The 26,168-nt window shown below is 36.7% G+C and overlaps 2 protein-coding genes and 1 long non-coding RNA gene across 7 annotated transcripts; 2 read left to right on the top strand and 1 right to left on the bottom strand.

Moving 5' to 3' along the window:
* Window positions 1–506: 506 nt before the first annotated feature.
* On the top strand, window positions 507–5,808 carry LOC130729955 (uncharacterized). 5 transcript variants are annotated; one of them, XR_009016184.1, is made up of 5 exons: window positions 514–1,579; window positions 3,353–3,398; window positions 3,808–3,902; window positions 4,320–4,737; window positions 5,557–5,808. It is a non-coding gene; the product is annotated as an uncharacterized LOC130729955 (long non-coding RNA). The 5 variants fall into 5 exon arrangements; XR_009016182.1 differs by having other exon boundaries at window positions 3,337–3,398; XR_009016181.1 differs by having other exon boundaries at window positions 507–1,579; window positions 3,353–3,902.
* A 6,213-nt stretch (window positions 5,809–12,021) lies between these two features.
* LOC130722582 (uncharacterized) lies at window positions 12,022–13,986 on the top strand. The gene is made up of 2 exons (XM_057573350.1): window positions 12,022–12,802; window positions 12,889–13,986. Exons 1-2 carry the CDS (start codon window positions 12,022–12,024, stop codon window positions 13,917–13,919), a joined length of 1,812 nt encoding a protein of 603 aa, XP_057429333.1. The 3' UTR covers window positions 13,920–13,986.
* Window positions 13,987–22,168: 8,182 nt separating this feature from the next.
* On the bottom strand, window positions 22,169–23,134 carry LOC130722572 (F-box protein At5g07610-like). The gene has a single exon (XM_057573340.1). The coding sequence runs from the start codon at window positions 23,132–23,134 to the stop codon at window positions 22,169–22,171; it is 966 nt and encodes a 321-aa protein (XP_057429323.1).
* Between the last annotated feature and the right edge of the window lie 3,034 nt (window positions 23,135–26,168).

Genomic DNA, 26,168 nt, shown 5'->3' with positions numbered 1-26,168 from the left:
TTTTTAAATTATGATTATAATTGTTTACATTGATGCATGTATATAGTTCAAATAATTACTTGAACTGTTTTTATTAAAACGTAATTTTATAAATAAGCATGTGTGATATAATCAATATATATACAATAAATATGTACTATGTAAGTGTAAATGGAATGATATATGTATAACTAAAATTATACATATTTGTGAACGTTCGTTTTGGATTGGATTGGTTCGGTTTTGGAAATCAAATCCAAAATCCGATCCGATCCAATAAATAATTTCGGTTTTTTCAAATTTTCAGTCCGTTCGGTTTTCGGTTTGATTGAATTTCGGTTTTTTTGGATCGGTTTGTCGGTTTTGTTTGGATTGGTTCGGTTATGAACACCCCTACTTGCCAGCGAGGGACGTGCTTCTCTTTATTCATCTAGACCTAAATTTATAAATTCATTTTTCTTGAAAAGTGCTTTTCTTGTAAAAACAAGTAAAAATAAAATAAACCGAGTACATTTGTGCACTGTGTAGAAAGAAAACCAACCGCATATTTACCATCGTCACTCTACACCCTCAACCAACAAAACAACAATCAACAATCCATTTCAATTGAACATCAGAAACCTCTTCTCTTCCCTATCGCTCGACGCCAGCACCACTAACAATAGATGGTTCAGATCTGAAGCTTTATCATCCGATCTAGGATGAAAAGCTTGCTTGAAGCTTTCACTTGATGCGGACAGATCAAGAGAGAGAGAATATGACTATGGGGCACTTTACCTCCAGTTGGTGATGGAAAACCAGACAATAGAAGATTTTGCCTCCAAAAGAGAGGGGAGAAAAGAGAAATAATTTTGGAACAGAGCACCAGCCTTCAGAATCTACATCTACATCTACATACACTTAATGGGCAGTTTGAAAAGCACTATTCCTAAGAGAAATTGCATCTTGGCCATTCATTCTTCATTTTGATCCTACGGTAGAGAAATTGCAGCTTTTGTAAACTTATGACTCACCATTGAAGCTTGCATCTTGGCCATTCATTCTTTATTTTTATCCTACGGTAGAGAAATTGCATCTTTTGTTACTCTCCTTCCCCCATTCGATCCACACAGTTCCTGATCACAAATTCAAAACCGTAATTTTATTTTTCATTTCATTTTTATGATGGCATAGCTGTTTGATTAGGCACAAAAACCCTCAGGTTCTGGTCCCTTTGGATTTTCCTCCGAGCTAAATCAAATGGGTAGTTTGCAAGTTTTTGATTTGAACATCTTTTTCCCATGAATCTGGTTTCGATTTTGTGCGAGACCCGATCGTGGCGGGTCTTGGCCGGAGCTATCCCTATTCCAATGACCATCTACTGGTAGAGTTATGGGTTCTTGATTTTTTATATTAAATCTCCATCCCAAGCTATCTATAAATACCACCATTCCTTTGTTTGGGGTTGTAGTATCCAAACTTATTTGTGCATTTTCATATTCTGTTGTGTTTTCTTGCTGGTTTTAATTGCTGGTTTTAATGGCTGGAGCGTTGAATCCCCTTCTCTCTGTCTTTGCCTTCTCCACTCTCCTCGTCGTTTCCTTCATCTGGATATTCTCAGGTACTCACCCCATAACCATTTTTCTCTCTTTTCCTTTCAATTCATCATTACATTCATTTTTTTCGTTTTTTCTCTTCTAATTCAATGATATTGACCAGCGATTTTGAGGTTGAAATGAAAAATTCTGCAATTCTGAGATTTCAGTGAAATGTAAATTTTTAAATACATCGATTTTGTGTAATTGAATAACGACCCATTAGTGAAATTAGCTTATTTATCAGAAAAAGATACTTTTTTTAATGTAAACTAGGTCCAGTTTCAAATCCTTCACTTACAATGTCAAAATAGTTCAATGTCAATGATGACAACAAAACTGAATATAGGTCAACTTTTCATTCCATGTTACTTTTTTCCGAATCTTTATTTGCATTTGTCACACATAAGATGAATAGATGAGCACTGAGAAGTGTAGGATTCAAGTTATGTGATGTGTTATGTGTTCCTTCCTTACTTTTTTTTGTTCTCTGGTTAAGAATATATAATGAGGCTAAAATATATGAATGTATGTGTGATTAACTTTGTTCTGTGGTGTGATTTGTTATTCAACACTGTTCTGATCATTTACTATCTAAGTGGGATTGCCATATATTCTGTGGATCTATTCGGCTATTTGTTGTCCTGCTTGTGACCATTATATCATGCTTTCTAATTGTTGACAATATGTGATAATCTTTAATGGAGATGGTTACTTGCTTCAAACTAGAATCATGGACTGAAATTTTCTACAAGCCAATTTTATTGTTTGTGCATGAAAGAAACCATATCAGTTTGGCCTACACTGTCTCAGCTCAATCTATATGTTTTATCACTTCCTTTATCCTTTAGTGTATGTTTTCTTTCAATTAAGCTCTTCACTAGGTACTCAAACAATATCATTCTTTGCAAGTTCAAAGTTCAAGGATCAGGTTGTCTGTACTTTGTTATGGCATTCCATTATCATTTCAGTTTGAATATCTATCCTCTGATAGGTGGAAATGGTTTTTTAGGTTTCTCTGATTTTGTTTACATGACTGAATTTTCCCAAGACGCCTTCCTAAGAAATCAAAAGTTGATAGAGTGTTAATGTGCTGGTGGGCCTTTATTGGCCTCACACACATAATTCTTGAGGGTTACTTTGTTTTTGCACCAGAGTTTTTCAAGGATAAGACTGGCTTCTACCTGGCTGAAGTTTGTGAGACATTTAATCTTTCTCTGACATTCAATACAGACATAAGATAGTTTGAATTTGGAGCACCTTCAAGGAATTTGAATTTTTAGTTAATGGAAGTGTCTTTTTAACACATAACAGGGAAGTAATATAGCAAAGGGGATTCTAATAGGTGATTTTATATACTTATATATATTGTGTATTTTGTATTTATATGATCATGATCATATGTTTTTCATTAAAACTATGGATAAAAATTGGTCTACTAAATTCTGAGGCGTCTTCCTTTCATCATTCACGATCTGTTCCTCATTTTGGTTGCCATTGATGTTTGGGGGAATGTAATTTTTTTCTTCATTGTATGTCAGCATACGTATTTGTTTGGTAGGTGTTGTCAATTCATCTCTGATTTTGCTGAAACCCACCAATACGGCACTGTTGAAGGGAGTTCCCTCATCTTCATATAAGTTGTTTTCTATAAATAGGCATTCCTTGCTAATCTTTTCTCACATTCAGCTACCTGTCATTTGTGTTGAGATATGTTAGGATTTTATTTGTGCTTTTGTTCTTGCATATCTTATCTTAATACCAATATCAATGTCTCATTCAGCTGGAACTAATAACAGTAGATTGGAAACTCTTTGTGGTGGAAGGGATACATGGAGGATTAAAGTAAGAGTCGTTCGAGTATGGGAGATGTGCCCAGTTTCTGAACCATCAAAACCATATGCAATGAGTTTGCAGTAGAAAGAGTGCAACCAAGCATATGACAAGATAAACTGTCTACCCTTTTAATTTTCAGCACTGTGGCTTATACCAGTTTTATCATTTTTTTTTTCAATTTGAAAGTATTGAAGGTGTTTCATTCAAGATTACATTTTTGTTCACTAGAAACTACGAGACAGGACTGTCACCTTTTGAAGTAATATGTGCTGTATTTGAATTTGAAATCCATTATCACATATGCATAAATAGGGGTGTGTTTCAGTTGCTGCTTGCATTCATCTCAGTATCTGGGTTTTGTTGTAGTGTTTCAAGCTTTCTGTTTTGATCTGCATTAATGGGTGATAATTCTGGACAGGTGAACCCAGGAGTTTATGTCCAGGCTAGGAACAGGAGAAACATCAGATTGAACCGAAAAATTTGCAAAAGCTGAAGTAGTTCAAACCCACCATGGTTAGTTGAATTCCATTTTGGTTGTGATCTTTCTTTTCTAATGCTTTTATTGTGATGAACCATGTAATCTAAAATGTTACATAATTACATTGTTGAGATTAGAGCAATGGATTCATATTAAGAGGGTAAACTTTGTACGTAATATAATAATTTATGTCCATAAGGAGATTAGGAAATAATAATATAAGAAATTAATATGCATAGAAAAGGAAGTTGTTTATATCCGCATTCATTTTTGAATATTTTCTCAGTGACTATAGATTTATATTAACATTGGATCGTGAATTGTCAATTTGTCATATGTCTTCCCATTGGCAATTGGATTTCTTATTGTCTTTTTAAAACTATTTCTTTTTTATTGGATGAATTAACTAATCTGGTTTTGTCTCACATACTACTGACATACGACAACATCAGGATGAGAAGATGGGAATCAGATGCAGTTACCTTTTTAGACTTGATGATGGTAACATGGTTAGTACTTAAGTAGAGTAATATGTAAATTTTAGATTTTGAAAGTTTGATGTTGATTCTCTAAGATTTGTGTTTTTCGTTTGTGGGGGATGTGTCCTATTGGTGATTCCTCAAAACCATGCTATGCATCTTGTCCTAAATGATGCAGAGGTTATATTTTTGGCATGTTATTGTTTTATAGTTTTCTGTCCTACAATTACTACAGTCATTTACAGGGTGTGAAAATTGAGGCTTCCATCAAGAAAAATCACATTAGTAAATACGTAAGTGACTTGGCTGAAAATTGATTTGGATCTCTTTTTTCCTTGCTGCATTTTCACATGCTGAAATACATGGGAGTACAGGAAAATAACGAGAGAAGGTATTCTCTTCAATGTGTTTATTTAGTTGGAATTACCTATAAATATTGCAAGAATTGTTTTGTTAATTCTCATTCCATCTTGCATTGCCCTAGAAATTCATCATTCCTATCTCTCATATTCCATCCTTTCATTTGTTTGCCATAATTTATATGATTTATTAGAACTGAAACAAAATCAATGGCATCAAGGGGGTTGGGATTGGTGGGTCTAGCTTGCTTAATCCCCCCCCCCCCCCTTTTGGCTGCTATATTTGATGCAGTTGCCAGTATTGGCTAGGAGTTTTATTTTTCCTTTCTTAGGTGTGTGTTTCTCTGGCCTCTTGAAGGAGAACACATGTACAATAAATAGGTAATATGTAGTGTGGTATATGTATGTAAAACTATAAAGAGCTATGATATATCTAGGTCCTTGATGATCCTAATTATTTACCAGTCATTTTCATGAGTAGTGTGTCATTGAATAATATACAAATAAAGGACTGCTATTTCTCACAGTTGAACTCTATATATCTTGAAAATTCAATTGCAGAATAAATTACACATATATTATATTTTTGAATTTGAATTTAGTGTCGTATAGGGTTGTATTGTTGTTCATATATTTATTTGATTTGAAGCTATGCAACAAAAATAAGTTGTTGAATTCAGACTATCCTTTGTTTTATTATTTGGTCTAGAAGGTGTCTTACTTCACTGTTGTGCCTAACTCCGGATCATAATGATCAAAATTATAACAAGTTGGTTTTCGAGTTGAAAACTAGAATGGATACCATAGTTTGCTGTGTTGGTTCTATGGATTTTGAGACAATTTTTTTGTAGGTGTTAATCTTTCAAATGTGACGGCAGGCAGGTCGTTCGTTAGATAGCTAATTTTTTGCTGCTTGACTATGAGGTGTCTACAAGGGAAACACATTACAACACCTGGAGAGAGCAAACTCCATAATATTGGGATAGTGTAGGCATACTTAATTATATAAGTTTCAGATTCTAGAATTTGCTATTGTTTTAATATGATATTGTACACAGATATTGTACACAGATATTCTCACTTCAAGTTAGGTTTTTCAGCTACTTGTGTGGGGCATGGTTGAGTTACTAAGATATTGATTACTGTTGGGCTTGTCAGAGTGCATTTTCATGATTGTTTATTATAGTAAGTCATCATATATATGAAGCATTTATTTCTTATCATCCTAAATTAATAGGACAGTTTATGTCCACTTGCTTTAACAATCCACAAAACTAATTCCACAAAGCTACCAACTGTTGCACCTTGCACACAATGCTAGGTAGTTGTTTATATTTTTTTTTAGACTACTTAAACTATAGATTACAGTTGGTATCATAGAAAGACCCTAGAGAGGATACAAAGAAAGACATACTGTGATGTCATTTGCTTTATCTGCATTGTTTATTTTAGGGGTGTGATGCTTCAATTTCTCTTGATTCCACTCCTTTAGTTCATTGTAAAGTTGAACAGCTGAAACTATAATATGATAAACAAATTATTTGTGGTTGTGCCTCCAGTAGTTCTATCGCCTTCTCCATTTAAACTTTGCAGACTTTAAGTGTTGCAACTTCATCAGTCCTGCAGGCTGCAGTCAAAAGTGAATTCAAGTGATACTCTAAGAGGAATTCAACTTTTTGCAGTTCTTCTGGTCAAATTGGTATTAACGAACGGGTTATACATGTTATTCCAACCTATATATAGGCTCTATGATAACAGTGAAAAAAGGATTGTTTGAGATCAATGTTTTAACTACTTCCTGTGCTCTGGATTCACAAGGGTATGAAATACAAAAATAACTAAATGCAAAGGTTCAAACTAAAGCTAAAATATAACAAATGAGAGTGGACATTTTATACTTATATTAAAGTAGATTAAGATTTTAATTATTAGAAGAAGAATAGACTGTTAGTGTTTGTACAACCTCTAAATAATAAAGATTCAAACTATAATTTAGTTATATACACAACCAAGTTTTCATTTATTTTCTAATTTTTTCCTAACCTTTACATCCTCCCTTGGCAATTTTCTACAATCTTTAAATTATTAATCGAGTTTTTATTCACGGCCTAACATATAAAGAGATCGTCATATGTTAATTTAATCTTATGAATCAATACAATCGATATAAAAATGCTTATCTCATTATAAGTTTTGCAAAAATCAAACATTAATTAAGAATAGTTCTCATGGAAGTTTACAATCTCATTTTCATATTTGATCGATGTCTTTAATATATTTTGTAATACAATTCAAAATTGTTTCTATGCAATAAGAACAAATAATAACACATATAACTGGTTTGAATTGGGATGTGCGTTTCCACTTGGTCTTTAGAATAAATGAGCAGATTACTTGGTTGTTCTTCAGGCATAGTATGCAAAGTTTTAATTTTAGCAGTAATAATATGCCTTACTCTGTTTTCTCTTATCAGAGATGTTGTTAATGGAGTTATACGCTCAAGACTGATGTAATTGATTTTTTGGGCTTTAGCCCCTTAATCTATCAAAAATTAAAAATTAGTCATTATTATAGATTTGCAGGATGCTGGGTGATCCCTCGAATGAATTTGGACATCAATGACTAATAAGTGCATACGCTTATGGGCTTGGAGGGATGTGATCATCCCGAACGAATTTTGGCCTTAAATCCCGATAAGCGCACACGTTTAAGAGTTTTGAGAGTTATGATCCTTCTTATCTTCCTTCCCTAGAACATTCAATGACTTGCCCTTAGGTCCCCAAGCATTAAACCCACCAGTAATTGACTATGTCCTACATTGTGATTCTAGCCGTAAATAACCGCCAATTACCCCAAAAGTAATAAAAGTCATTACCATCATATTTACAAGGCAAATACACATAATGATGGAGAGAACCCTCTAGCAGTCCAAGAGGCAAGAAGGGGGCATATAAGATGACACCTTAAGTTCGAAGAATGATCATCTTCTTCATGGGTCATTTAGACAATCCCATAGTAAAATTATTTCTCAGTGCATCGCACGGACACGAGAAGATCATAACAACATATAAGTGTTTCACTAATTAAAATTGTATGTTTCAATAAATAAATCTTTGTATTATTCCATATATATATATATATAAGTACTCAATTATTATAATTAAAAATTAATTTATTAAAAAATTACCTGTGCCGTGCGATAAATCAATATCAATATCAATATATATAAGAAAAGAAAAACTTATATCAGGCTGATTTAGTGACGTGTCATTCTCACATTAATTCTCATAAAAAATTACTTTTTTAAATTTTAAACTTGATTAGGATGTAGGTTGTTTATTTCTTGATTTTATCTTAATTTATTTCTAAATTTCAATTCATGAGGTGTCACTCTCAGATTAATTCTCATGTCAATTTGATGAGGTGTCACTTCCAGATTAATTATCATTTGATATTAAAAATATTTAAAAAAAACCATTTATGTACCTAAAAATAAACTTTTTCTTCACCTAAATTTTAATTTCATAACAAATCTTGAAACCGATTTTTAAAAGGTAATTTTAAATATGAGAATTTTAAAAGATTTACCGAAATTATCTAAGATATACCTAGATTAAATAAAAAAGTAAAAATTAAAGAAAAATATTATAATTTTTTTTTATAAAAACAACCAAATCACAATAAAAACTCATAAAATTTGAAAATTCAATAAAAATCCGAAAATTCAATAAAAATATCATAAAATTTAACTAAATATTCTAAAAACAAACTTTTTCTTCACTATAATTTATTTCTCCTATTATAACTAAGGGAAAAAAATACAAATTAGGTATATTCTGTTATTTGTTTGAAACGAGTTTGTTTTATATTTCAGATTAATAATATATAATCATTTTAAATAATCAAATGTTCATGTATTATCTAATATACACTGAAGTTAAGGAATAATTTAATATCACCTATCTTTTTATAGCTGCAAACATTATTAAAATAAATCTATTTATTTTATAAATTATTGAATTAAAAATTATAACTCATAGAATCGTTCGTCCGTGCATCGCACGGTAACGGGCTATTATCCTAGTTGTAACACAAGTGTGGAGAAGAAGGAAAAGTTTTGATTTTTAAAGTATTGGGAATACAATAAGTTACTGAAATCTAACTAGGGTTGGTTAACCATGGGTTAAGAAAAATTATTTTCCAACTTTTTAATATTAAAATACAATAAAACGAAAAATGATAAATTAAACTAACTCACTTAAATCCTACTGGTCCACATCAGCTCATGTATCATACCCATAATTTTAATATCTCTTGTTTATGATAATGTGACACAGGAACTTGATTTCCATTCGTATACTATTGTCACCATAACAGGCTAGATAAGGGAAATGGAGAAACGGGAATAAAGCTAGAACTTCAAATTTTAATTTTAGTGTATGTGACTTTGCAAAGTAAGAAAAAGGTTCATTCGTACCCACCCAACCAAACTCTCATCTCCCACATGTTGTATTGGATCAATAAGTTTTCTATTACTTAGAAAGAAGTTACAATGGTTTCAGAACAAGAGAGCTAGCCTAATGGAAATCAAAGCAATTTGGCTTCAAGGTATGAAGCACATAATTAATTATAATTAATTACATACTAAAAATTTAGTTACTGAGAAAATTAGCAAATTTGTAAGTAGAGAACTCCATGATTAGAGAATTCGACAACATGCAAACAGGTTGTTGACAAGTAGTAGAGGCTGCTTTATGAGTACAAGCTTCAACCAGAGCAGTGTTTTCAAAATAGTGAAAGACCCTTTGACTGGAAATATTACACCGTATAGTAAGAGCTGTCACAGGTTCCATCTGAATCTCACATAACTTTGTTGAAGTTACAGGATCATACAATATGAGTTTTTCTTTAACTAGAAGCAAAACCAACACTGATTTCTCTTCTTTTACTGGGCCAACAATCGTAAGGCACCAAACAGAGGAGGAGTCCTCATACATGTGTAGCAGTGGATTAAGATCAACCTGATGTCTCAAAGACCACCCAGAATAATTTTCTTCCAGCTCAAAAATATCATATTTGAAAGTTTGCTCAGCAACGGTAAGCACCGTATACAAGCGTCCTCCACACTCTCCAAAATGCCTTATAGCTCGGTTTCCCCACACAAAGAAATTACCCTGGTGCTAATCCACGAACGAGTTTTGAATGAGTATTCATTGAAGACCCAATTCTTAACCGAGTACGCAACTGAAATTACTTTACAGTGTGGCGATATGGAGGGGTTAAAGACAAGATAAAGGTCAATACTTCTCTTCTTGAATGGGTGGTTATGCAGGGTGAGCATGGTGTAGTCTGGAGTGATTGGGCCGCATACGAAGTAGGTATGAGCTGAGACACATAGGAGAAAACCGTTGCAAGAAATCAATATTGGTTGAGGAAATCAAGATTGAAAACTCGGAGGATGTGTGGTGGCCCTGACCCAATCCAGTGAGAGACAATAAGGGAGATGAGGCGTCGGCGCGGGTGGTGGTAAAGGGAGTAGGACTCATGAAATCCTTTGTTGGAATTAGCTGTAAACTAGCTGCAGAGTTAGTTGTGTATTTGGCTGGGAATTTCTGCTGAGAGATTAACCACGAAAGTTAGCTATGAAATTGTGCTAGGAAATAAGTGAATTAAATTGGTTAAGAACTTAAATTAGCAATCTACAACAGGTTTGATATAATTTTTAAGGGTTCAAAACGCCAGAAAATGAAAACTTGAGTTTTGTTATCTAGCAGTGCGGTGACAGAGTCACCAAGAGCACAGTGACAGAGTCGGTGAATCCAGCAGCAAACCTCGCCGCCGTGACGCCGGAGAAGTTCTCGAAGAAGCCACAGATTGGTTCAGGGTTGAGTCATTGGTCGATGTGGAAGCAGAGCCACGGCCTTGCGCCGTCGTGGAAGAGGAAACTGCGGAAGGCATGGATAACCTATGCTCTCCTAGGACACAAATGCGAACAAGAGCAGAGAAGAGGAAGAGGGCTGAGCGGTGGCGGTTGGAAGAGGCGTGCGATGAAGCGGTGGCGGCGGCAGAGTAGTTGCACAGCGTAGGTGTTCCGGTCTAAATCTCCGGTCAGGGCTAAGCAATTAGGCAACAAAAGTAGAAAATGACAAGATAGCAAATGAGTAAAAAAGTGTTGGATCCCCCACCGCATGGGCGGTGTTTCCTTTATATATTATGAAGTTTTGACCCGTTCGGGTCATGGGTCGCCTGGCCCTATAGTACAAATTCGGTAAGCCCACATGACACAAATATTGTAAGCCCAATAACAGTACACAAGCCCACAAGACACCTAAGCTTAAAAGCCATTTTAAGGGGCAGCGTGTCTTTTAAGTAAGCCCACAATACAATACTCAAAGCCCTTTAACATATAAAGTCAGTAACGCTAAACTTAAGTAACTGTTACATGCAAAAAAAAATGTCACATAATAAACAACATAAGCTTCGCCCTTGTAACCAGCAAAGGAAGCTTCGCCTTTTTCAGCGAACGAAAAGAAGCTTCGCCCTTATCGATTACTGAAATTACTCCACCTGCTCTCTCTTTTAAGATTCTAACTGAGATCTTTTCCTGTCACTTCACTGTCATATTCCTGCCATAATCACAGATAAGATATGCAAATATTTTGAAATTTGAAACCCCATGGTGAAACGACGCCTGACGTTTCCCAAAATTCACCTCCACTCAGCATTTAATTTCCACTGACATAACTCTTATCAAACGGCACAAAAGTAATAATTACCTATTCTCAACTCTATCCACACGCAAACCCGTTCCTTTTCCCGAAACGTTTTCAAGGTAAAAATTAAAGGCCCCTAAAGAGACACGTTTCAAAGTTCATCGATTCGGCTTAAAGATGAATCGACGCGCCTGAAACCCACCAACACTATAAAACGTGACTCAAAATCCTTTTCTTACCATTCTCTACCTTCCCAACTTTTTAGTAACTTTCTCTATAATTCTAAACAATATTCACTGCCTTGCCTCGAGTACTTGAAGAATTTCTGGGAATTTCACCAGAAACACTTCCCATCTCCTTCCAGATCTTATCACCTCTCTTCCTGGTAATCTCTTCTTCTCTCAAACTTTTACTCATCTTTTCAACTTTACTATCCTGTCTCTCCTGTTTAACTTAAAATCACTCCATCACTTCTCTAAGGATAAATAATTTTCCCCAAAACTTAGAACTTGTTTACCCAACCTACTTCACCATTTACACACAAAAACTCCTACTTGACAAACCCCATTTCTTCTTAATTTCCAGGAAACTTCGCTCTCAAAAATGGTTGCCAAAAATCCTCGTAAATCACCTAAGAAACGTAAAGAACTTCCAGTTGCTGACTCCCTATGGATCTCACGATCAATTGCTACTAGATACAGCGACTTCCACACTATTCCCAAAGTGATGGATTTGATAACCCAATATAATTTTAGGGCTGACGGTAATGATACACATTTAGATATAGTCGTCTGCGCCCCTGATGAACCCTGTTGTTTCGGTGAACCTGACCCGAATGGGAAAAATCACACTTACCTCTTTAAAAGCCTGTTCCAAGACCTTGAATACAAACTCCCCCTTCCTGACTTTACCTGTTCCTGCTTAACCTTAATGAACATCGCCCCTACCCAGCTTTCTGCTAATGGTTGGGCTTACCTTCGAGCCTTTGAATTATTATGTGTCTGCCTAGGCATAATACCAACTTGCAAGAAGTTTTTCTACTTTTTCGAAACCTCCGGCATGAAGGTGAAGGGCGAATATATTTCCCTATCCTCTGCTAGGGGGCGTGGGGTGTTTACTCTCTTTAGGAGTAATTTTAAACACTGGAAATCCAAATTTTTCAAATTAAAGGAAACCGGAGAAAGTAAAGATGTTTTCTACTTTGATGACGGAACCCCACGATTCCCTTTCTATTGGACTGATAAGCCCCAACTTATCCATAATATTCCCGAATCCTCTCTTAGCCCCGATGAGAAATATGAGGTTGATTTCTTATCCACAATTCATTTGAACCTTTATGATTTCTATGAAGCATTCAAGAAAAGAAACTTATCCTATTTTGTTGGTAAGAACATTTTTCTTCTTAATATGAGTCACCCAAAAATTAATGCAAAACTCCTAACTGCTATTTTCTGCTTTTACATCTTGCAGCGAAGATGTCTCGCCTTTCTGAAGACGATATTCTCCGCTTCCGCCGCGAGCAACAGGCGTTGAAGAAAAAGCAATCTCCTGCCAAGTCCCTAACCGAACCTGAAGGGAGTCACTCTGAGACGGAGAAGAATCCAGCCCCGAAAAGAAGAAAGAAAAACCAAAGTTCTGAAAAGACTGCTGAGAAAGCCACCATTCAAACTCCGCTGGAAAAATTCACAACCAAAGGGGCGAACCAATATGGTTCCTCAAGCGCTCCACCTCCCTCGTGGAAGAACGAACTGAAAGAATTCGAGGACATGACTTCAGAAGAAATTACTTCCTTATGGGATTCCCGCATCAACTTCAACTCTCTTGTGGAGACCAACCTTGTATTTGAAGCTGATAAGGAAAAGATGAGGAAAATTGGGCTTCAAGAAGCCTGCCAGGCCGTCATGACTAAAAGTTTGGAAATTGCTGCCATTTCCAAGATGATAGAAATTGAGTCCAGCCACTTTGATGGGCTTTCTAACGCTAAGAAGCTGGAAGATAAAGAAAAAGAAAATGAAAAGCTGAAGTCCACAATGAAGCTGTTGGAAAAATCTAACAAGGCCAACGAGAAGAAAGCCGCTGACCTGGCTTTAGAACTTGAAAAATTGAAAAAGACTGTGGAAGAAGGTGAAGCCTTACTGAAGGCGAAGGAAGAAGAAACACAAAAAATGAAGGAAGAGGCGAACTCCTTGGCCTCAGAAAAACAAATTTTGAACAAGACTGTTGATGATCTTACTGCCGAAACGGCATCTTTGAAAGCCTCCATTCTTTCCCAACTTGAGGCTGGCTTTAACAAAGCTAAGGAGCAAATCTTGTTCCTAAATCCTGACGTGCCTATCAAGACTGAAGGCGTTGATCCTTATGCTAGGATCATTGAAGGAAAATTAATCACGCCCAACTTTGATGAGGAAGAAGAAGAAGAAGAACAAGAAGAAGAAGAAGACAAGGAGAACAACAACAACAACAACAACAACAACAAAGAGGGCGAAGGGGAAAGCAATTGATCCTTCCTAAGAAAAACTGAAATGATGTTTTGTTCCCGTTGGTCTTATACCAAACGGTTGACTTAGTTTCCTGCTTTTTCTTTCCTGCATTTCCCGCTTTCAATTAAATGTAACGCCCCCCTCTAGTATTAATGCAACAAAGCTTAAGTTTAAAATCTAAGTGTCACCCCTAGTCTACGCTTCAAAATTACTTATCTTCCTCTAAAATCCCCCATTCCTTCTTAAAAGGTAATAACTCAGTAATCTAACTCAAAAGTTATTGTGTTCTCTAAACTTAAAGTACTGCTCTAATCAGTATAAGAATATGAAAATAATGTACTGCGAAAATACCTTTCTTCTGGATTCGTTTATCCACGAAGGCGTTGATCTTAACAAGTTGTCTACCTTATGAACAAGGCTTGACAAATTCTTACAAAACTCAAAGCCCTGGGCTTATCAAATTTTCTGTCTCAAGAAAAAATTGATTTTTCTTTAACAACTATTCTTTGAATTCATAAGGCCTTTGTATTTTGAAGTGAATCAAAAATAAAAAGATCAGAAGCGCAATTTGTTATGATATAGAAATTTGCTCGCTTGGAGACTTTGTGCTTAAGTTGGACAAGCTTAATCCAAGTTAAGGCTACGCTTATGAATTCGTGGACAAACACTCTAGTTTCAAGAGACTTACTCTTTCTCAATTGTCTGGAATCGCCCAATTGATAGACCTAAGTTGAAAAGTAACTTAAATGCTAACAAAGCACTCAAGAAATTTTTAAAGGTTATGCCTCGTTAAAAACTCTCCCGCCTGGGGTAGAGAAAAGAGTGCATACTTGTTTTTTCATTAAAAATTAACATCATGCCTCGTTAAAAACTCTCCCTAATGGGTAGAGAAAAGAGTGCATGCTACCAAGTCTTAATAGACAAACCACATAGTCTTGACACTTAAGCAAATACAGAAACCACAAACAATGAACACGACGTAGTCTTTGAACAGAATAAAAACACACTGAAACGAAACAAACAGAACACAACTTCAACTGTAGTAATAGCGCAAGTGTTGTGCATTCCATGCCCTTGGAACTCTGCGCCCAGATAACTCCTCCAAGTGGTAAGCCCCTTGCCCCAAATCTCGCAGAATTCTGTATGGACCTTCCCAGTTAGGTGTCAGCTTTGAATCGGTTGGACTTTTGCCTTTCTGCGTAATACCAAGTCACCCACTTTCATGCTCCTAGGCACCACTCGTGTATTATAACGCCTTTCTGACCTTTGTTTGACTGCAGCCTCCCTTAAACGAACTTCTGCTTTTACCTCATCTGCCAAGTTCAAGTCCACTAGAACATTTTCCCGATTCTGGTTTTCTTCATATGTAGCCACTCGAAAAGTCATGTCTTGTATTTCCACTGGAATCATTGCATCAACTCCGTAAGCAAGCTTGAAAGGTGTTTCTCCAGTAGTGGATTGGGGTGTTGTGTTGTAAGCCCAAACCACTGTGATCAATTCATCAGCCCATAATCCTTTTGCTTCGCCCAATCTCTTCTTCACGCCATTCAAAATCACCTTGTTTGCTGCTTCAACCTGCCCATTAGATTGTGGGTGTTCCACTGAGGCGAACCTGTTTTCAATTCCCATCTCTGCACAAAAATCCCTGACCTTCTTGCTTGTAAACTGTGTTCCATTATCAGAAACAATGGTTGCTGGCACTCCAAACCTGCAGATTATCTTCCTCCAATAAAATTTTTTAACCTTCTCAGCTGTTATCTTCGCCATTGACTCTGCTTCAATCCACTTTGTGAAATAATCCACCGCCACCAAAACAAACTTGACTTGCGCCCCTGCTGGAGTGAATGGACCCAGAATATCTACGCCCCACATTGCAAATGGCCATGAAGAACTCATTGAACTTAAAACTTCAGGAGGTGCCCTGTGAAGATCAGCAAAAACTTGGCACTTTTCACATTTCTTAACATACTCCATACAATCGCCCTTTAAAGTTGGCCAATAAAATCCTGCCCTCAACACCTTCGAAGCCAAAGATCTTCCTCCTACATGACTGGCACAGACCCCCTCATGCACCTCAAACATAATCCTTTCTGCATCCTCTTTGCTAACACACCTTAACAACGGTACTCCTACGCCCCTCCTGTAAAGTTGTCCGCCCATCATAGTATAACGACTCGCCTCTCGTATTTGGTCCTTTGAAAACAGAGCTAAATCTGACCCATCCGCTTCCAGGCACATTCGAATTCTATCCATCCAATCTAATGCTGCTCCGCCCGTAACCACCATAACATCATCCTCCTTCACACTTGGACCCTTCAAAGTCTCTTGAATTACAGACTTGTTGTTACCTGGTTTCTTCGTGCTTGCAAGTTTGGATAATATGTCAGCCCTTGTATTTTCCTCCCTCGGAACATGATTTACCTGAAACTTGTCCATCTGCTTCAACAATTCTTGAACCTTTACTAAATACTTAGCCAACTGAACATCCTTCGCCTGATAATCTCCCTTTATCTGATTCGCCACAAGCTGAGAATCAGTTTTTATTACAATACAACGTACATTCATCTCCAAAGCAAGCCTCACCCCAGCTATTATTGCTTCATATTCTGCCTGATTGTTGCTCGCCTTGAAGTCAAACTTAAGAGATTGCTCTATAATTACTCCACCTGGTCCCTCCAAAACTATACCAGCTCCACTTCCTTTCAGATTTGATGACCCATCAACAGATAAGAACCATTCCACTTCTTCTGGTACTTTTTCTGCCGGAGACATCTCATTCACAAAATCTATCAAGCCCTGCGCCTTTATTTGTCCCTTCTTCTCAAATACTATACCAAATTCTGACAATTCGACAGCCCAAGAAACCATACGCCCTGCTAAATCAGGCTTTTTAAGTACTTGGCGTAAGGGAAAGTCAGTTTTGACTTTGATTTGAAAACCTTGAAAATAAGGCCTCAACTTTCGGGCGGTGATAATCAAAGCTAGTGCAGCTTTTTCTATTTTTTGATACCTTGTCTCAGCCCCTTGTAAAGCATGGCTCACAAAATATATAATTCTCAACTCCTCTTTACATTCTTGCAATAAGACAGAACTCACAGCATTATCTGATATGGAAATGAAAATTGACAACGGAATACCTGGAATTGGTTTTGACAATATGGGAGGCTTAGCTAGATGCTCCTTTAGAGTTTGGAAAGCCCGCTCGCACTCATCTGTCCATTGAAAAGCTTTGTTCTTCCTCAAACACTGAAAGAATGGAGCCGCCTTACTCCCTGAGCATGGTAAAAATCGTGATAAGGCCGCAATCCTTCCTGTTAACTTCTGTACTTCTTTCACCGATGTTGGGCTCTGCATTTCTAGAATTGCTTTGCATTTATCCGGATTAACTTCAATTCCCCTCCGAGTAATCATAAAGCCTAAAAATTTTCCACTATGAATTCCAAAAGAGCATTTTTCCGGATTCAAACGCATGTTATGCTTCCTGATTTCTCCAAAAGCCTCAGCCAAATCCGTACAATGACCGCCCATTTCCTCTGACTTGACCACCATATCATCCACATAAATTTCCATGTTACGCCCCACTTGCTTTTCAAAGACTCTGTCCATCAATCGCTGATAAGTTGCTCCTGCATTCTTAAGCCCAAACGGCATGGTTTGATAACAATAATTCGCTTGGTTCGTCATAAATGCTGTTTTCTCTTCATCTGGCGCATACATTCGAATTTGATGATAGCCCGAGTACGCGTCCATCAAACTCAACATTCCAAATCCCGAAGCCCGATCCACCAACTTATCTATGTTCGGCAATGGATATGAATCCTTTGGACAATGCTTGTTTAAATCCGTATAATCTGTGCACATTCGCCATTTTCCATTACTCTTCTTGACCATGACAACGTTAGCCAACCAAGTAGGATACTTCACTTCCCTTATAAAACCTGCATCAATTAACTTATTAGTCTCTGTTTTCACCGCCAATGCTTTCTCTTCGCCCATTTTACGCTTCAACTGGGCGATCGGCTTCACTCCAGGGTTCAATGCCAATTTGTGGCAAATGAACTCTGGATCAATTCCTGGAAGATCTTGGGCGCTCCAAGCAAACAAGTCCATGTTCTCAGCTAACAATTGCACCAGTCTGCTTTCCTGGATTGGAGTTAAGTTTACCCCAACCTTCAAATTCCTTTCGCCCACCTTCATTGTCTTTGTTTCCTCTTCTGGAGTCACCTTAAAATCTGAAAAGCCCTCTCTTGGGTCCAAACTAACCTCATCTTGATCAACATCAACTCCAAAAACTCTATGTCCCTCCTTCACTGCTCTTTTTCCCATGTGACCATACTGTTTGAAACTGTCAGAATAGCACTTCCTAGCAACCACCTGATCAGCCTTCAAAGTTCCAACTCCGCCCTTATCCAATGGATACTTAACTGTTAAATGCCTTGTTGAAATAATCGCCCCAAGCTTGTTAAGCGATGGTCTTCCAATAAGCACATTATACGGCGATGTGCACTGTACCACAAGAAACTTAATGGCAAAGGCTTTCTCATTTTTACCTTCACCAAACACAGTATTCAGCTCCACATATCCTCTAACAAATACTTTTTCACCAGAAAAACCAACTAATGCCCCATCGTACGGTAACAGATCAGTTTCCGTAAGCCCTAACTTTTCAAATGCATCGCCATATATCAAATCTGCAGAACTCCCTTGATCCAACAGTACCCTCTCAATTTCGTAATCAGCAACTTTTAACATCACCACAATGGGATCATCTTCATGAGGTTGTACTCCCTCAAAATCTCTAACAGTGAATGTAATATCGGGCTGATTGACTCCCCAACTTCCCCAATCGTTTGTATAGACAGCATTAATGGAATGAACATACCTTTTCCTTGAAGAATTAGTCATACCTCCTCCTCGAAATCCCCCAAATATAGAATGAATGCGCCCTTTAGTTTCAGCGCCAGCTTGCTTCTTTGGTTCAGACTCTTCAATTTCCTTCCCTGTATCATCACGCTTCGTTGAGGTTCCAGCTCCCTCCGACTCCTTTCGCCCATCCAGTTGACGCATGTAGCCTGCTTTTATTAATGCCTCAATCTCTTTCTTTAGGGTAAAACAATCATCTGTATTGTGTCCCGCGATTCGGTGGTACTCACACCACTTACTCCTGTCCACGTTGCCTGGTGGGCGTTTTGGTTGTTTAGGAAAACGAATTGTGTTCGCCTCCAGACACATGTGCAATGCTTCAGTTAAATTAACCGCGAGTGGGGTCGACCTGTCTTGTTGGTTTCTGGTCCACGTCATCGATCCATAACCACGATTTCCATAAGGCTGAGCACGATTGCGAAAATTATAGCGGTTATCAAAACGACTTGAATTATTGTAACCTCTCTCTCCTTTTGTAACCGCTCCGCCCGAACGCTGATCATTAACCACCGCCTTTTTCGAATCTAACTGCTGTTGTTGGCCAGTTACCGCCGCACTTTTACGGTTTCTCTTTATGCGATCACTTTGCTCCTCCCGAATGAAACCCTGTACCCTGCTTCGCAACTCCGCCATTGTCTCCACGGGCTTACGACTCAAACTGCTGTTCAAACTTCCTGATTGAAGACCCAATTCAAAAGCCGCAATGCAAATTTCGGGCATTTTATCCTTCAAATGCACGGACAATTGATTGAAACGCCCCATAAAGGATTGAAGGCTTTCATTATGCCTCTGTTGCAAATTAAACAAGGCTGCTGGAGTCACTTTCTGGGCGCGACTAGTTGAAAATTGGGACAAGAATTTCGCCGATAAATCCATGAACCCTGCAATTGAACGTGGTGGGAGCGTTGTAAACCAAGTCATTGCTGACTTCTTAAGAGTTGAAGGAAGCATTTTACACTTCAGAGCATCTGAAGCGCCCACAATAACCATCTTGGTGTTGAAATACACCAAATGATCATTGGGGTCAGAATCTCCGTAGTAAGAATCAAGAACCAAAGTCTTCAAATTATCTGGAACGGTTGTGTTTGCAATGTCTTCTGTGAACGGTTGGAAATATACCACCATCTCTGCCATTCTACGATCGCCCTCATGCAAGCCCCGATCTTGGTTGATCTCAGCAAGTTGAGTTTGCAGTTGTTGATTGTGTTGACGAAGATCAGTTAGATCCGCCATGATCTGTTGCAAAATGTCGGGCGGAACATTTTCATGGTTAACATGATTGTCCCTTCCGTTTGCTCCAGATCGATTCACCATTTTCAGTGAATTTGAAGCCTAGGATTGAATTCCTCGGCCCCACGGTGGGCGCCAATGTTCCGGTCTAAATCTCCGGTCAGGGCTAAGCAATTAGGCAACAAAAGTAGAAAATGACAAGATAGCAAATGAGTAAAAAAGTGTTGGATCCCCCACCGCATGGGCGGTGTTTCCTTTATATATTATGAAGTTTTGACCCGTTCGGGTCATGGGTCGCCTGGCCCTATAGTACAAATTCGGTAAGCCCACATGACACAAATATTGTAAGCCCAATAACAGTACAGTAGGGACTCAGGAACCATAGCAGAGAAGTTTCAAAACACCTAATGTGAATTGTGAAAATGAAAATTAAATTGAATTAGACTCAAAAAGATTTTATTTATACATTCCTTACATTTTAATTTTAATTTTATTTAAAATAATTTCCTGCGAAATTTGCATAAATTTAAAATTCTATTACTTCCTGCAATATTTCCTGCACATTTTCCTTAGAAAAATCCCTATGAAATTTCAAGTTTGCTGCGAGCCTGTTGGTAAATTCGCAAGAAATCTTATAGTTACCTGCGAATGTTTCTTTGAAAAATGTATTCGTAGGAAAACACACCTAAATGCAGCAAAATTCGCAGGAAATTCCTGCAAAAAAAAAATTGACAAAAAATGCACAGGAAATTACATTTCTAGTAGTGTGACTGAATGGAGGATTTCAGAAATTTCTAGAAAAATTCAGATCTAAGTGCATCGGTGGGATCAGAATATCTTCACAGATGTGGAGGATATCAATCATGTCTAGCCCTCTTTTGTTAGACTTTGTGAGCTGAAAAGCAGCTTACCATATTATTAGGCGTAGTAAACTACTTCCGCAGTTCCTATTTAACTGTTCACTTTGAAGAAATTTTTTTGTTCCTATTTAACTGTTCACTTAGCATTTCAAGAGAGCATTAAATGATGTTTTTACAACAAATGCCCTTGTCAGTACAATAAATGAGGAGAGATAACACATACTTTCAATGGTAAAATAAAAAAATAATCCTCACTTTTTCTAAAAATCAACAAAATTAATCACACATTTCATATGTGTGCCTCCACTCAAAATGGACAGTTAAATAGAAACGGAAGGAAGGAGTATAATTTTTGTTTCTATTGTGACAGTTTATAACTGGTGCAATATTCATTTATTAATTGAGGGAGAACCTAATATGCACTATTTTTAGGTGGTGTAATTTTACACCACCTACTTTAATTGGGTATAGCAGGTCGACACATTATTTTTTTTAAAAAAAAATATCATTAAAAATTTGTTATGTATTAAATTTCTTTAAAAAAATATGTATTGACCTATTATAGCAAGTTAAAAAAAGTGGTCTAAAATTAGACCACTTTAAAAGTGGTCCACATTAGATTTCACCATTAATTAAACACATTCATTTTCAACTGTAATTTTGTTCTTTTCGAAGCAACGAAAAACAAAACTTTAATGATGAAATTTTTCTTAAATTCTTTTAAAATAATTAATTTCCAATTATTTCGAGCATATTCATTTATGTTCAACAATTGAATAACAATGTTTTTTAAAACCTGATCTATGATCTATCTACCAAAAAACCTGATCTATGATCTATGATCTATGATCAAAAAAAAAAGAAAAGATCTATGATCTATCTACCAAAAAACCTGATCTATATATCATCGAAACGGTGGTGGAGAAGGTAAGGGTGTAAACGTTTTGGTGGGTGGGGCGAATATGGTGGTGGAGGGTGCGCAGATCTAGTGTCGGCGTATGGGTGCATCTGGCTAATTTTGCATGCTGAAACAGACTTATTGTTGTAGACAATTAAAAACCATCAAATTAACATGTTCAAACATGTAAATTCTGAGATAGTTTACGCTTTACAATCAAATATAACCTACGAAAAAAAAGAGAATGCTTATATAAAAGAGACATCATTAATGATTCAAGAATGAAAAACTAAAAGAATTCCATATAGGTGACTGAGGAAATTAACAAATTTGTAATTTGCAAGTAGAGAATTCCATCATTAGAGAATTGCACAACATAGTTGACGAGTAGAGTCTGGTTTATCAGTACAAGCTTCAACAAGTGCATTGTTTTCTAAATAGTGAAAGACCTTTCCAAGGGAAATACTAGATTTTATACTTTGAGCTGTCGGTCCCATTTTAATCTCACATAACTTTGTTGAAGTTAAAGGATCATACACAATGAGTGTTTGTTTTATTGCAACCAAAACCAACATTGATTTCTCTTCTTTTACAGGGCGAACAATGTTAAAGCCCCAATCATAAAAGGAGCCCCCATTTATCATGATCATGTGCCGCACCGGACTAAGATCAACCCGATGCCTCAATGACCACCTAGAATAATTTTCCTCCAGCTCAAAAATATCATATTTGAAAGTTTGCTTAGCAACCTTAACCGCCAAATGCAAACGCACTCCAGACTCTCCAAAGTACTTGATAGATCGATTCACCCACTCTGAATTAGACAGCGGCATTCGCCAATATTTTGTGAGCAACATAGCATCAATATCAAAATACATGGAGAACTCAGCATTCGTGCACCAATATATGGCACGGTTGCAATAAACCCCTTTAGCATTATGACATCCGGGTAATTGTTTGGTACGAAAAGAAACACCAGGACTCCACGAACGAGTTTTGAAGCAATATTCATTGAAGACCCAATCGTCAACAAATACCGATTTGTCATACACTAACTGTTGCAAAACTGAAATAACTTTATAGTGTGGCGATATGGAGGGGTCAAAAGCGAGATAAAGCTCAGCTCCTCTGTTACCAAAAGGATGGTTATTCAAAGTGGTGAAGTCTCGGGTGATTGGGTTACATACGAAATAGTGGGCGCCAGGTTCAGACATGCAGAGGAGAAAACCGTTGCAAGAGCGAACAATATTAAAATATTTGAATTGTTTGAGAAAATCAAGATTGAGAACATCAAGTGTTGGGGCTGGGGTGGTGAAGGAGAGCATGGATCTTGTTGGGCTCCATCCATAGTAGTAAAATATAAGGGAAGTGGGGCGCGGGTGGTGGTGAAGAAAGTGAGACTCACGAAATCTTTCGTCCGAGATGAGTGATAACCTTTGTCCAAAATAAAAAAAAAAATGAGTGATAACCACTGCTTTGAAACTAATTTTAATTGGAAAAGAGATTTCAAAGGCAGTCGGAGAAGGACCTCCCACAGAACATCCAAGCTTCCGGCAACCTCCTTAGCAGAATTTGAACTTGAGTTTTGCATTCCTGAAAAAAAGAAAAAACAAGCCGCGATGGGAATTGTAATGGTGGTTATAACTTATGTCCTATGTGTATTGTATGGTTTTGTTACTGTGTAATATTATTTATATAATATATGACTGGACCTCTTTTTTTTTTCTTATTTTGATAATTTGGAGGGTCTGAGACCCTGGACCTCTTTATAGTTTATACAAAGAGTTAGTTTAATTAACAGAATTCAATTGATTATCTTTTTTTTTGAAAGTATGATTCAATTGATTAACAGTGTCACGGTGCATATACTTATCTTATCCTAACTAAATCTACCAAAAAAATATTATCCTAACTAGAATCGACTATTGGGCTCAGGAAGAGATAAACTAGGAATACGAATTAAAGATAAAATTTTGAATTTAAAAATTGTACTAGAATTTTGACCAAAAAAAAAATTGTACTAGAATCGAAAAAAATATAAATGACTTTTTTTTTACTGGTGCAAGAAAACTAAAAGATTGAACCAAAAGTAGGATTAGATTTAAAATTTATCAGATTTGTTTTTTTCTTTTTCTAAGTGAAACAAAATAAAAAAATTGATTTTTAACTATCTTTGATAGGTGTCACCACCCGTTTGAGAAACGGTTATACATACCTTAAAATTTTCATTATTGAAATTTAACTTATATATGTGTATTTAAAAGTAATTATTTAAAATTTTAAGGATAGAAAAATTTGTACTGAACAAATAAGGATGAAAATAGAAGAAATAGATAAGGTCTTGAATTTAATTTTTTTATGAAAATAAAAATCGAGAACACGGAGGGTTGGGGCTGTGCTCGCAAAGGAGATAGAGTATGGATAATCCTGATGATGGGTCATACCGCGACCATCTTTGAAAATAAAGGAAGTGGGGCGTGGGTGGTGGTGAAGGGTGTGAGACTCATGGAATCGTTGGTTGGAAATGAGTGCAAGCCATTGCTTTGAGACCAACTTTAATCATAGAAGGTGTTTTAACGGCAACCGAAGAAGAATCTCCCATAAGATGTCTGTGCTGCCGACAACCTTCTTCGAAGAGCTTAAACTTGAGTTTTGCATTGTCTTTGTGAAACAAACTAGAGAATAAAGGATGAAAAAATAAAAAACATGAAGGAAGAAGAATGAGGTGATTCATGATGCGAAATGTAGGAAGAAGCATGCAATGATACTCAAGGTGGATTTCGAGAAAGCTTATGACATGGTGGGATGAGATTTCTTAAGCTACATAATGAGAAGAATGAACTTTCAGGAGAAATGGTTGGGGTGGATTAAGAGTTGTCTTAGATCCGCTGTCCTTGTGAATGGATGTTTGGGAGAAGAGTTTAGAATGGGTAGAGGGTTGAGGCAAGGGGATCCATTGACTCCTTTACTTTTCCTAATAGTAACTGAGGGGTTGAATGACTTATTTCAACAATCAGTGCACCTTGGAAAATTTGAAGGGCATGGTGTTGGGCCGACAAATGAGGTGGGTGTTTCCTTATTGTAGTTCGAAGACGACACACTTTTTATCGGGAAGGCTTCTATGCAAAATGCCCTTATAATCAAAAGTGTACCAAGGTGTTTTGAAATGGTCCTGGGCTTGAAAATAAACTTCCACAAAGCAAACTAGCAGGAATTGGCTTGGAAAAGAGTGTTACTAGTAGGCTAGCTAACTTCCTAAATTGCAAGGTAATGAAAGTACCCTCACTTACCTTGGACTACCCGTTGGTGGAAACCTGAGAAGACTTGCATTTTGGGATCCGGTTGTCAACAAGATTAAGGCTATGTTTGGCATGCCATTTCAGCTAGCTTATAGCTTATTTGACTAGCTTAAAGCTTATTTGACTAGCTTAAAAGCTCTTCAAAAGTGTTTGGTGAATGAGCTTATTTCAGCAGCTTTAAGCTTTAAGCTATAAGTTATCTCAGGTAGCTTATAGCTTATTAAATTTATTCTCATTTTTATCCTTATTATTTTATTAAAATTCCACCATTACCCTTATATATTTATAAAAACACTAAACATATTTTCTCATCACACTTACGTATGCAGTTCCCGCCAGCGCACCATAAGTATTAAAAATATTATATTAATAAAAATAAGTAAAAATCAATATTATATTTTTAAGATGATAAATAACTTGAGCTAATAAAAATATTTAAAGTGATAATAATTTTTAATATTAATATCATATAAGTATTAATGTGAAAATAAAGTAATGTTAAATATAAAAATAATTATACAAGTATGTCCTTTTATGTCCTTTTACAATTTCAGCTTGTTTAACAACTAGTTTTACCAATCACGTAGTTTTTCAGCTTTCAGCTATCAGCTTTCGGCTAGCTTATCAACTTTCAGCTATCAGCTAGCTTATAAGCTTTCAGCTAGTTTTTCAGCTAGTTTATCAGCTAAACATGTCAAACATAGCCTAAAGAGAAACTTTCAAGGTGGAGGCAAAAATCAATATCCTTTGGAGGGCTGGCAACTTTGATTGCTAGTGGGCTTTCCTCATTGCCGCTATTCTATTTTTCCTTCTATTGAATGCCACAAGGGGTGTTAATTAAATGCAAACAAATCATGAGATCTTTTTTTGTGGGGGGATGTGAGGAGAGCAAGGGGGTGGCTTGGGTGAAGTGGGAGGCGGTTTGCAAACCAAAGGAGTTGGGAGGTTTGGGATTGAGGGATAGGGTAGTTTTAATAAAGCTCTTTTAGAAAAATGGAGATGGAGGATTTTAGTGGATTCAGATAGTGTATGGGGAAGGGCCTTGAGAGCAAAATATGTA

This window comes from Lotus japonicus, chromosome 1, assembly GCF_012489685.1.
Source record: "Lotus japonicus ecotype B-129 chromosome 1, LjGifu_v1.2".
In the NCBI taxonomy this organism is placed as follows: Eukaryota; Viridiplantae; Streptophyta; class Magnoliopsida; order Fabales; family Fabaceae; genus Lotus; species Lotus japonicus.
Note: the sequence above shows the minus strand (reverse complement) of the source record. Positions and strands in the feature narration are given on the sequence as shown.

Excerpts from the sequence above, each read along its gene's own strand:
- LOC130722582 (XM_057573350.1), top strand. The coding sequence starts at position 12,022 with ATGGTTGCCAAAAATCCTCGTAAATCACCTAAGAAACGTAAAGAACTT. Across the intron at positions 12,803-12,888 it reads AAACTTATCCTATTTTGTTG|CGAAGATGTCTCGCCTTTCT; the intron begins GTAAGAACATTT and ends TACATCTTGCAG.
- LOC130722572 (XM_057573340.1), bottom strand. The coding sequence starts at position 23,134 with ATGCTCTCCTTCACCACCCCAGCCCCAACACTTGATGTTCTCAATCTT.